We start from the raw sequence: 13,232 nt of genomic DNA, 5'->3' as shown, positions 1-13,232 counted from the left end.
TAGGTTCGATCCCCGGATCAATGGACTTTCTATGTAACATTTGCTCATACGGTTAAGGAAAACATCGTGAGGAAACCGACATGTCTTAGACCCAGAAAGTCGACAGCGTGTGTCACGCACAGGAGGCTAATCACCTACTTGCCTATTAGATTGAAAAAAATAATTATGAAACAGATTCAGAAATCTGAGGCCCAGACCTAAAGAGGTTGTAGCGCCACTGTTTCTTTATATGTGCCAAACGAGCAAGCCTTAATTAGGTACATAGAGACTGAAATGCTTTAGCGCATAGCCAATTAGATTAACAAATAAAATTATATATAAACATAAATTAAACCTTAATCATGTACTTAATTTCTTTGAATGAATGATTTATGTATGAAACCAACAACAAAACCACACGACGTAAGTTTCTTTTTCGACAATTCCAAAGTCCATTTACTCTATTAATGTAACAGCTAACAGCACAAGTAGGATATATAACATGCAGTAGGACATATTCATTTACTTTAAGTCTAGTGAGAGTCTAATGATAAACACACCTGGTCAGCAAATGATCAGTCAGTACCACTATAGCAACTGTTTTGTTTCGATCCCACCCATTCATGGGTACTCCAACACCACCAGTCCACCTTAAGAGGTAGTAAACGTCATGAGTTGTCGATTAAGAGTCTCAAATAGTAGTTTTCGGTTTACGTCACAAAATATTTTAATATAACACATGTTTGTAATGTGTTGGAACGTGTAAATAATAAATTAGCGACATCTAGTGGTCCTGGGATGAAATCATTAGACAAAATAAACAAATACAACTTAACAATCAACAAAAAAAATTGTGACCTGGGTTGGCTGTGTCTGATTCGTGACCATTTGCTCTTTCTAATAGGCAAGTACATAGACTTTTTTGTCTAGTAATGCAGGTTTCCTCAAGATGTTTTCGTTCACAGTACGAGCGTATTAATGCACAGCCGGGATTCGAACCTACAACCTCAGAGATGATAGTCGAACGCTAAATGTTAGTGTTGAATATCTAACACAGTTTTCTGTAAACATTAGTTCTAGTAAATGCATTCTACGTAGAATGAGAAGAGTGAGAAGCTTGTATATATGTATTTAGTATATATTTTTTATTGCCCAATGAAAAATAAGCTAGATAAGAGTGTCTTGGAAGCCACTAGACCATTGTTTTCTAACGTGGGAACCACGCCCCACAGGGGGTAATTTGAAAAGAAAATTTATAAAAATTATTTGGAATTTAAATTGCAGTTTTTTATTATTTTCTAGCACCTAATATCTTCATAAAACCTATCATTTTAGTGCCTTACGTGAACATTTAATTTTTTTTTATATTTAAAATTTCGTGTGTTAAATGGGGTGGGGGGCATAAGAATTTTAAAAAGGCTAAGGTGGCACAAAAAACGTTAGAAAACACTGCTTTAGATACTAAATAAAAAGACAATAAATTCATTCCGTCTACTTTTAGTTAACAAACATTTCCAGTTCCCTATGTTTTCAACTGTTTAATATATTCTGTAGCGATAGGCACTTAGAAACTTAGCGGTTTAGAGTTTGTGAAGATTGTTACTTGGTTAAGGCCTTTTACGTGATGTTACTCGGAATACGAGAGACAAGAGAAAAGTTTTTATATAAAGTACTGACAAATACCGACATTCGACAAACTTAACTAATCTATCAAAATGGCTTAGGTTAGTCACAAACGTAGGAATAAAATAATTAAATTAACAACTTACCTTCTAATTTGCAAATATAATATAAATAATATTTTGGTTATTGGGTACAATACCACAGGGCATGTTAAATCTTATAAATATATAAACGTGTATAATATATATATATATATATATATATTAGTTATAAACAAAATTACACACACACACACACAAAAACAAATTAAAACGAGTTTCTTTAGGCAAGGTTACGAAGATACCGCACCATTTGAATAGCTAGACTAATTCTTTGTTCGAGTTCTGCCCGCTCTTCGGTCACCTGTGATGTCGACTAACCTTTTTTTAAATATTATTTTATTTTGTCCAAATTTCTTGTATAATTATTTTATGCATACACATTGTTTTAGATTTACAAATAAATAAAATTCCAGATTCCGCTTGTTCGTGTATTTTGGTACATATTTTGCGTTCTTACTGACGCATAAGCGGCCGGGAGATCGTTTTGTATTATGTATTAATCGTTGTCCATCGGTCTCTGACCTAGACAGCTAAAATTAGATAAGTATAATGCGAGATAACAATAACTCACACATTTTATTTGTAATATCACTAAATAAACATGACGCATTAGGATTTCGTTGATAACGTTTGATAATACATTCGCTTTGTTTATGAATAAACATAGTTTCTATTAGCATAGTTTCCCTAGTTACATGAAGATTACTATCGCTTCTTAGCATGTTTTTATGTAACAGGAGGCAAATGTATGAGTATGTGAATGTGTGTGTGTGTGTGTGCGTATATAATTTAGAGTTGTTATAAGCGTTCGCTGTATACGTATTACTTCATAATGTTCGTACATATGGTGTAATTCGTTTTGGTTATGTTTTATTTTAAAAATAGTTAGTATTTTATTTTAAATGAGCTGCAACTGTTTAATGAAGAAATAGCAATTTATATTATGATATGGTTACTATTTTTCCTTACGTCATAAAACTCGCTCTGCAAATTATAATCAATGGGCTCACATTCATATTATCATTCTGATTTACGCAAGCGCAGTACACCCGTGAACTAGGTTAGGAGCGCACGTGTCGACTTCATATAACCTTAAACTTATAAAAATGTTACCAATTAATCTAAACCAAGTTAATAGTGATGAATTTAAACAGTTTATTAATTCCTTTGACCATGTTTTTTCGGATTGTGATGGTATGTTGTGTCTTTAATTTTTGGTTCCTTTATTGGTGTTCAAATGTACAAGGAAGTTGTATTTTTATTTATAATTGTAAAAACGTTAAAGGTTTCATAGACAATTGTTTAATGTCGATTGTTTAATTATTATAAACGACTATAATTGCAACTTTGCGTGGAAATTCTGCACAGGTATCAATAAAATTTATTACTGTACAAACGAACCATATTAAAGGCTGATTAACTTTTAAATACAGTTAAGTATTTCCTACAAACTTAAAATTTTTACCACATATATAGAAACTGTCATATTGCACCTAGTATGTTGACAACCTAGGTAAATTATTTCACAATTAATATAAACATACTGTTTGAATTAATAAAAACGTTTACGCCATACGTCCTCCAAACACATTACGTTAAATACTATAAATACTCACGTTTAATTGTAATAACAGGTTGGTTGCTTAGCAACAATGTTGTTAGTCGCACCGCCGCTGTCATTCCCGTACGTCAAAAATCTATAGCATTTTGACATATGTAATAAGTCGCGTTTCTGACTATTACCCTTAGACCTTATAATCTTTGCCTATTTCCACGCGAGTTTTATCAAATTAAACATACAATTAATCTATATAAACTCTTAGTACTGACTGTCTCACGACTCATCCCCGTGATTATATTCAAAGGTACAGGCGTAAAAAAATTGACTGTTTTGAACTTGCGTGCGAAGGTGACTCAGGATTATTGTGACGTTATTGCGTAAATTCACTTCTATGACTCGCTGTTTCCAATGACTATGAGGAAAAACGGGAGGAAATAAATATCCTCAACGGTTTTTAGAACCAAAATTCTAATTGGGCTAATTAATGCGAAGTTTTTTACCATTACGATGTTATTTGCATATAGCAAAATGGTAATTAATGGTAACCAGAGTAACAATTAACGTACTAATTTTAGTCCATGATAAATAGGCCGTGTATTTTGTGTTAACTAAACATTATTGAAATCTTCTGCATAGATGCATATATATATATTTATATTGATAAAACTTCTAAATCCTGGATTTCTTACATTATTTACATTGAGCACGTCTATTTGACAGATAACAATTTGATATTATTGATTAAGCTTTTTGATATAATCTGTTATTATTTTTGCTTAGTATCTATTCTAAACCACGCTAAAAATAATTAAAAAACCATAAAAACTTATGAATTTCATCTATACTTTAACACCTAATAGCTAACCATGAACTTACTCAATTATGAGATATCGTCCCAATGATCTATATGAATACTATTATAATAGTACATATAATATAATATATAATACTATTATGTAATATATATATAATAGTATAAAGAGGGAAAATTACAGCCTTTAATTATTTCCAGAAATATTTTCAAAAATAAACGTCTGTATGAAGTCGGGACAGGCTAGTAATAATAAAACCACTTGTTTCAGGAGTAATATGGAACAAGGACCCTTTGCCAGGATCCGGAGATTTCTTTAATTTAATGAAAAAGTTCGGAAAAACTGTAAATTTTGTCTCAAATAACAGTTTACGAAGTAAAGAAAACTATGAGAAACAGTTTCAAGACGCTGGTATTGAAAATGGATATGTAAGTGCAAATTATTTTATCCAATAAGCAAATCACATGACTTGTACATATTTTTATTTTCATACATTTTGATGAGAGTGATCTATAATTTTTGTACTCGGACGAACATCACATAGGACTATATATTCTACCCTCTGAAGGTGTTTCTTTTTCGTGTGGAACGGAAAAGGAAAGTGGAACAATAGTTTAGGGTTGCCTGGAAGAAATCGCTTGTTAGCAATAAGGCCGCCCGTTGCCTTATAACTTTTGTAACCTGTTTTTTTTTATTTTTGTTATGTGTATGTTTTTGATTAAGGTAATAAAGTATAAATAAATAAAAAGGATAGTGACCCGAGCGTTTGTTTCCGTTATACTAGAAGCATTTTAATTTTAATAACCTTTTTGCCAATTATATTTATTATCAGTCATGTCCTCAATTTTATAATTTGTTGTTTGGGAGCGTGCGACTCTCGTACCTGACGTTCTAGATTCTTTCAATGTGCTCATTTAATATTCGCTCCTTCGGCGGAGAATTACAACGCGAGGAAACCGGCATGACTCATTGTAAAAGTCGACGGCTGGTAAAGAACATTGGCTGCCGTGCACGACACATCATCTTGCCTATTAAAAAAACAAATGATCACCAAATAGATTCTAGTAGTTTTCTTGGTTGACTATGAGACTTGGCGCACTAGAGGAAAACAATGTGCGGCGAGATTTTGCGATACATTTGTGTGGAAGTAGTGCGTCACAAGTGTAACGACGTTCTTATTAGATTTAAATAGCCATTGTCATGTATAGAAAAGGTCTGAGCCTCAGTTGTCTGCATCTATATCTGTATTTTTATAATAGGCAAGTATGTTTCATCGCTAGACACACGCCGTCTATTTTAGGTCAAAGGCGGCGTCCTAATTGGGAGCGATCGTACGATGGCGCGATGCGTTTTTCATCTCACGATCAAAGTGGTCGTGCGATGACCTAACAGGTGTCCTAATAGATCGCGCAATTTCCATCGTGTGATGCCGTCGTTCGATGGCTAGCGCTCGCCACTTTAACGCGCGTCGACGCATCGCGTAGTAACCGATTAGGACACTCAAAAGAGTTCTGTTGCTTTGATTACATGATCGCACGATCAAACGCATCGTACGATCGTTATTAAAGCATTTCATGTGCTCGCACGATTACTTGCGAGGTTCAAATAGGACACTAGGAAATCTGTATGTTTGAACTCATCGCACGACGAGACCGCATCGTGTCATCGTGCGATCTTCGCCAATTAGGACAACGCCTAAGGCCGGTTTATATCTAAAAGAAATATTGGTGCACAGTCGGGGTTTGAACCTACAAATTCAGGTATAGAGGATATATTATCGTAGGTTTGGAGATTAAAAGTAAATAAATAATCTATATTAGACCGCTGTTTGGCCAATTCTTTAGAGTGTTGTGCTTCATTCTTTCTAAAAAATATGTGATTTAAAATATTCCTTTAAATGTTATGGATGTCCAGAACTATTATAACGAGATTTTAAGTATATCACCATAAATGTTTTAATTAATTTGTAGTATAAAAAAGTACGGACATGATTATTTCTCACTTTGGAAAAATTTTGAAATTCAAAAACATTAAAGATATTAACAGATATCAGAATTTTCGCCTTTTGGTGTTTTGGCTAATTGCTGAATTTGAAATAAATCTCTTTATTGTCAAGCTATGTAATTTTATAAATATAAAATAGATAAAATTTAAATAAAAAATAGTTAACATGATTTAGTTTTTTTCTCTTATGTTCTAATAGGACCAAAGAATATATTTATTTACTTTTCACTCTTCGCAAACTAGGATACCTACAAAATTTTGTCTCGGAAATACTTAAGTGGGCAGCTGGTTCCACATAGCGGTGGTGATTTTTACACGCTTTATATTAGCTTCACCTGTATGTATGTATGTATGTAACCGACTCCTTCGGACTCGATTTTGACCCACTTTTAACGGAAAGATTTAATTCAAACTTCGCGCACCTGTCAAAGATCGATGAAAATGCAATAATCCGAAAAAAAATAACTAAAAAATAAATATAGTTTAAAAAACACACTTTTAAAGCACATCAAACTAAACAGTGAAAAAAGCAACCCACGCCTTTTCACAATAATACCAGTATTTTTTGTTCATTACCATTTTCAGCCTAAATTAGGAATTATTTTTCACTGTTTAGTTTGATGTGCTTTAAAAGTGTGTTTTTTTAGTTTTTTTAAACTATATTTATTACTTATTTTAGTCATCAATTAAAATGAATTACTCTCAAAACCTCACCATATTTTTATTCAAATTCAACTAATATATAACTGTCTGCAGTTTGTATCGTACGATATGAAAATATACATATAAATGATATTTGTATTTGATAAAATAAATTAATATAATAAGCAAGATAGTACATTATTAAGATTCATTCGAAAACATTATTGTAAGCAATATTAATATTTCGAATACGATAGCTGATTGGCAATTTCTTACGAATTCTTTGTATGAAATGTACAAAGGAATCCTTTCAATCATTGATTATATCTTATTTATAACAATAGAGGGTATTAATATGCCTTATATTCTGGGAAATATAGGCTTTGTTAACGTAAAATCTTAAGTAACCGTTGTAGTATTAATTAAGCTATTGTTGCATTATTCGTATTGATTTTCTCTTTGTGAATCTAATTTCAAGTTATGAAAGAGTAATTTGCTAATAATATAATATGGAGCCTATTCACATTGATGTATTATAATGTATTATGTTAACTCTAGTTTGAATGGGCCATGAAGACAGGTTTATACGTTTTATTAATGATGTTTTTAATTAAACGCAAGACTTTAGAATAGTACACGACATCTTATGAGCATGTGGTATAGAAATAAAATAATTATTTTAACATAAATAATAAACTATTGCAAAATCATGAAAGTAACACTGTTGTTGTACGTGATAACTTTGTCGCTCGTTCCGCGCTCTCGCTTGCACTTCAAGCCTGAAATGGAACGCCTCAGAGCGAGGTAACGCCGCATGCATCATGTTGTCGTGCGTGCAGCCGGCTCCATCGAATTATAAGACATTGTCACGTCAAAATAAAAAAAATATTCATACATCATTGATATTTAAACTTGCATTTGGTTTCAGGAAAACCTCACAGTTCCTTCAACAGCGATAGCGGAATATTTAAAATCTGTTAATTTCAACAAAGTCGCGTATTGTGTGTCATGCCCGGAAACAATCTCAGTTTTGACATCACATGGCTTCAAATGTAAAGCGGGGGTAAGATATTCAATAACTTTTATTATGTACTACGTACCGGCTTCGCTGGATTGCAATGATGAAATCCTTCCTTAATTTATCATCTTTTCTTTGTAACATTAGAATATATAATTCGTATTAGGTTTGGTAACGACTTTAAAATCAGTCGCCCGAATTTGATAATGCTGATTATGCAGGAGTCTCGGGGGACCTTGATTGGAACACCTCCAAGTGATTTTTGCTGCCGGAAATGCATCTAAGTATTTTTTTTTAAATTTAAAGTTTTGTGTACCTAATGTATTGAAATTTGTAAACAATCCGAAATTTTCTACTTTTCCATTGGTTATAAGAAATGTGATATTCTCGGTAAATTAATCGATTGTTTTTTAGCATGTATTCCTCAAATTCGGGCGACCGATTTGATTTTAAAGTCCAACCCTTAGGTTTTCCTTCCTATTAAACCATTACAACTGACAATATATCCTCGTAATTAATACTAATAGTAAAACTATATTATATAGGGAAGAAATTATTTATATCTCCTGGGCATTTAATTCAACCTTAAGAGAAATATTATCTCAAGTTATTACTTCAAAGGCTTTATAGGTCCTAAGGGATTACTTATTAAAGCATGTCCTATACAAGATAACTTAAAATTACTGTTCGTCTTTATTACACACGAATAATAAAATAAGCTTGCTAAGTTCGTGGAAACTGTCTTCCACTACCGACATATGTATGTTGGAGAAATGGCACTGGTAGCAACTGCCATTGTCATTATAATTTAATTACATCAAAGTCAAATTAAATCACAACTGTTATATAGTTTATATTTACTACATATATATAGTCGTAAATTTTTAGATCTATTAACAATAGAATTAGAATTTTAAATTAAATTAATTTAAAATTAGAAAGGCAATGGCAGCTGATATCAGCGCCATTGCTCCGACATATATATGTATATACAATCATTATATGTCTCTTCTAGCCAGAACAGATCTCGGATTACTATGGCGATTTCATTCAGTACATCGACGATGACGAAGATGTCGGTGCAGTTGTGTTTGACAGCGACTTCAAAGTGAACCTACCAAAACTGTACAAAGCTATCACTTACCTGCAGAGATCGGACGTTATCTTCTTGAGCGGCGCCACGGACAAATACGTACCTTTGAAGCCTGATCGATTAACATTAGGTATGTATATATATATAATGTATTCAATATACTCGTACATACATATACATAAAGTTTTCACAAAGCACTATGGAATTGCGAACTGGAAAATAGTGGCCAGAAGCTCTTCCTTTATTCCTTTAAAATAAAAAACTAATTAAATAAAATGAGAACTTACAAGATTCTATAAGTGAACACACTTAACTTCTTGAGTAACAACTCAAGATGAATAAATCTATTAAAATAAATATAAAATATCGAACAACAAGCAAGCCTTAAATTTAATACTAAATTGCCACTTCATTTTCTATAAAATCTACTCTTAGGACTTATAGCGGCTAAAATAACGATTGTCTGGAGTATTGAGAGATTTAAGCAATTATATAAACCAATTTATTCTAAACCAATAAATATTATAGTGGAAATTCCAACATTAGATGAATAAAATAAAACTTTGCTTAAAAATAATAAAATATCAGTGAAACTCTGTTTTAGTAATTTATAATAGCATAATTAATTTTACAGATATTTACTGTGTTACTTAAATTTGTCATTTTGATCGAACTTATCTAAGCTTATATAGATGATAGATAAGTCTTTGTTTTTAATTTATGTTATTATTATTAATTACTTAAGATGTCATGTGGAAAATGGTGTAATGGTTACAGCCTTACAAACGTTGTGTAAAAAAAACATGGCGATTAAAAAGAGTGGCGGAGAGTTTATTGATAATTCTTCTTTTCTACACCCGTGATTTGAGAACTGGCACTAAATGTAAAGTTAGAAGCATTCCATATACATTTCTTTTTTTGACGTTCATAAGTGTACATTGTGTTACCTATATGAATAAATGATTTTTCTTTCTTTTTTATGTAAGTGACATAGTATCCATGTTTTGTATTGGAAATATTTCTATGATAAAAATACTTGTTCTGTCTTCAAAATATTTTTGTTACAGGTACAGGCATTTTTACCCAAATAGTATGTGAAGAGTCAAAACGTTCGCCAATACAGTTGGGCAAGCCGGGTCGGGACTTCGGCGAATTCGCAATGAAACGAGCGAATGTCACCGAGCCCAGTCGAGTACTTTTTATTGGAGATATGTGAGTGATATACGATGTGAATATTTGGCCGTTGGAAGCCGAATGTGTGATAAATTGATGGTTTAAGAACAACATTTGTTAGAGTTTAATATCTATGAAATGGTTGAAACATATATCCAAATATTTTGTCAAAATATGAGGGAAATTTTAAAGATTCCAAGAATCCAAGAGGGTATACATTTTTATTTTGAAAAAAGATGCGGTGGGAACCAAGCCTGATTTTATTGTGTTTAATTCACCTTTTATAGCATTATATAATTACATTATAAGTGTACGTTGTACATTCGAACAAAATTAATTAAAGCAACTCAATATTCGTACAAAAATGTATGTCCCAAATAATAATAAATATAATTAAACTTTTCACAATAGTATCTATATCATGATGTACATTGTACAATATAAAAATAACTTATAAATAGTTGTGATACGCTCTACTCTGACGCTACTAAAAAAATGTTTCACGACCGAGGACGGCTTCCAGCCATCAAGGTGGTGCGATCAAATCTAGATTATTACGGCTTTTTGCGATGATGGAAAGAGTCATAGAACCTTTATTCCATTGAAAACGGATTAACTAATCAATTCTTAGTATATGATATTCTTTTAAATACTGATTAATTTTGATGTCCATTATTTTACACGCTTTATATTAGCTTCACCTTTATGTATGTATGTATGTAACCGACTCCTTCGGACTCGATTTTGACCCACTTTTAACGGACAGATTTAATTCAAACTTTGCGCACCTGTCAAAGATCGATGACTGCAATAATCAATAGTAAAAAAAAATAGTTAAAAAAACTAAAAAACACGCTTTTAAAGCACATCAAACTAAAAAGTGAAAAATAATTCCTAATTTAGGCTGAAAATGGTGATGAACAAAAAATACTGGTATTATTGTGAAAAAGCGTGGGTTGCTCGATAGACGAAAAATATGGCACAGAGCGCCCCACGCTTTTTCACAATAATACCAGTATTTTTTGTTCATTACCATTTTCAGCCTAAATTAGGAATTATTAAACTATCGCCTTAAGTTTTCTGATGACTTGGTAGAATTACAATCTAAACTAAAACTCAATTTCTATTTCAGAAAAGTAAAATTAAGTAAACGATTATTACTAATATTGCGCGGAGAATAAATACATCCTTGTGTATTTTATAATAAAATGTTTTGCAAGAATTCGGGGAAAATTATATCAGTTATATCTCCCAAGGAAGTAAAAATGAGAAAACATTAAAACAGTCGTAATAGTGCTTTACGACTCTGTTCCCGGGTCAAGCGATATACAAACGTTATATTTAACATCTTATTAGCATAGCAATATTACATTTTTTTCAGGATTGAACAAGATATTGGCCTTGGCAAGAATGTAGGTTTCAAAACACTACTGGTTTTAACACATAGAACAAAAGAAGAAATGCAGTCACATACTATCAAGCCAGACTTCTTTGCGGATTCCTTGGGAAGCTTGATACCACAACTTAAAAAGGCTTTAAATTAAATGGCCAAGATTCGTCTATTAAAGAAATTTTTAAATTTACACGATTTTTTTTTACTGTTTTTCAATCGCTGAATAAATGTGATTCTTAGAACATTTCAAAATCCTTACACCCAATATTTAAAAAAAAACATTTGGTCCAATGACAACTTTTGCGTATAACATTTGGAATTGTTGTATAATATACACCCTTATCTAGAAACCAGTAGTACGAATGTTTCAATCCAAATGACGATAAAATTGTCTCTCTGGTGTAAAATATGTCGCTATAAAAGGCTAATTTTACTAGTAGTTAGCTTAGTCTACCACAGTGTTTTCCGTGGGGGGGGGGGGAATCAGGGGGGAATTTGATTGTTAAGGGGGCCTATTCGAAAGTTTATTAAAATTACTTGGAATTAGAATTTCAATTTTTCATTATGTTTTGACTTATTGTGTATCTATAACAATTTCCTAGTATTTTTTGTTAAGTTTAAGTTTTTTAAGAGAACAATTAAATGTTTTAATATTAAAAATTGTGTATGTTAGATTGCTATAGAATTTTAGGAAGGTTAAGACGGGGCATGGCACAAAACATGTTGGAAAATACTGGTCTAACGCAACATATAGTATGACATGGTAAGTCGAATTCAGAGTCGAGACTTATTATTATCATTTTCTTTATTAGCTCAATTTTTTATACCAGGGTAGATGAATAGTTTGTCGTCGATAAACAATGTATAGAATAATAATATTAAATAGATAAATATAAAAAACGTATTGCGGAATTAGATTCTAAATTAACGCTTAGCTAATTAAACAAACTTGAAGGTTTTAACTGAACCTACCGTATTTTAATATAAAGCATGTATAGTGGAATCATTTTAGAAAATGTTCATAATCAAACAGACACAGAGGTGCCTTAACCGGGATTAAATATCAATGAGATCCGATTTCTACACGCCTCAACCAAAGATTGTGCACAGGTGGCTTTTGCGGCAGTTTCATATTGCCTTTATTAGTTAATCAGGCGCCTAAATTTGAGACTCGAATTAGGAAATCTCATTTGTTTCAACGCAATCAAATCTACGTTTACTTCTTGCTCCCTTAGGTGGTTAGCATGTTAGACTTATGTTTCAAGCTCAATTCCTTTTCAGCCCTGCGATTCTGTAACTCACTTCACGAACTCACACAGCGGTTTTCGTATCGGCGTATCGTATTGTTTATCAGAATGCCAAATCATAAAATGAATGCTTCACGACTGATTTGAGAGCAACCGCCGATGCAAAAACGGCTGTGTGAGTTCGTGAAGTGAGTTACAGAATCGCAGGGCAGAACAAAAATATTTCGCTGATAGCCCTAAGATTGGATGGTATTTAAACATTACCATACATACTAACAACGGAGAAATTATGTCAAATTCTTTCAATATAAATTTTGTATTTTATTAGAACTACCAGAGTGGTCAGCAAATTTATAGTAAGCTAGCTGATCCGGCAAACGTCGTTTTGCCATGTATATAATTTATAATAAAAAATAGGGGTTGATCGTAGAGGGGTGAAAATTAGGGGTTGTATGTATTTTTTGATGCTGTATCATACAAAAATAAAGCAATTTTTTATATCTAAAATTAAAAAAAATTGGGGTGGACTACCCTTAACATTTAGGGGGATGAAAAATAGATGTGCGATTCTCGGACATACCCAATA

General features: G+C 32.1%; 1 protein-coding gene across 1 annotated transcript; it reads left to right on the top strand.

The window, feature by feature from the left end:
• The first annotated feature begins 2,734 nt into the window (after nucleotides 1-2,734).
• LOC125052678 (phosphoglycolate phosphatase 1A, chloroplastic-like) lies at nucleotides 2,735-11,589 on the top strand. Its single transcript, XM_047653653.1, has 6 exons — nucleotides 2,735-2,897; nucleotides 4,347-4,504; nucleotides 7,651-7,785; nucleotides 8,756-8,963; nucleotides 9,901-10,045; nucleotides 11,388-11,589. The coding sequence occupies exons 1-6, from the start codon at nucleotides 2,810-2,812 to the stop codon at nucleotides 11,548-11,550; spliced, it is 897 nt and encodes a 298-aa protein (XP_047509609.1). The 5' UTR covers nucleotides 2,735-2,809; the 3' UTR covers nucleotides 11,551-11,589.
• The last annotated feature ends 1,643 nt before the right edge of the window (nucleotides 11,590-13,232 follow it).

Source organism: Pieris napi, chromosome 9 (genome assembly GCF_905475465.1).
Source record: "Pieris napi chromosome 9, ilPieNapi1.2, whole genome shotgun sequence".
Lineage (NCBI taxonomy): Eukaryota > Metazoa > Arthropoda > Insecta > Lepidoptera > Pieridae > Pieris > Pieris napi.
The sequence above is the reverse complement of the archived record's forward strand: the minus strand, read 5'-3'. Positions and strand labels throughout refer to the sequence as shown.

Excerpts from the sequence above, each read along its gene's own strand:
- LOC125052678 (XM_047653653.1), top strand. The coding sequence starts at position 2,810 with ATGTTACCAATTAATCTAAACCAAGTTAATAGTGATGAATTTAAACAG. Across the intron at positions 4,505-7,650 it reads CTGGTATTGAAAATGGATAT|GAAAACCTCACAGTTCCTTC; the intron begins GTAAGTGCAAAT and ends ATTTGGTTTCAG. Across the intron at positions 7,786-8,755 it reads GCTTCAAATGTAAAGCGGGG|CCAGAACAGATCTCGGATTA; the intron begins GTAAGATATTCA and ends TGTCTCTTCTAG.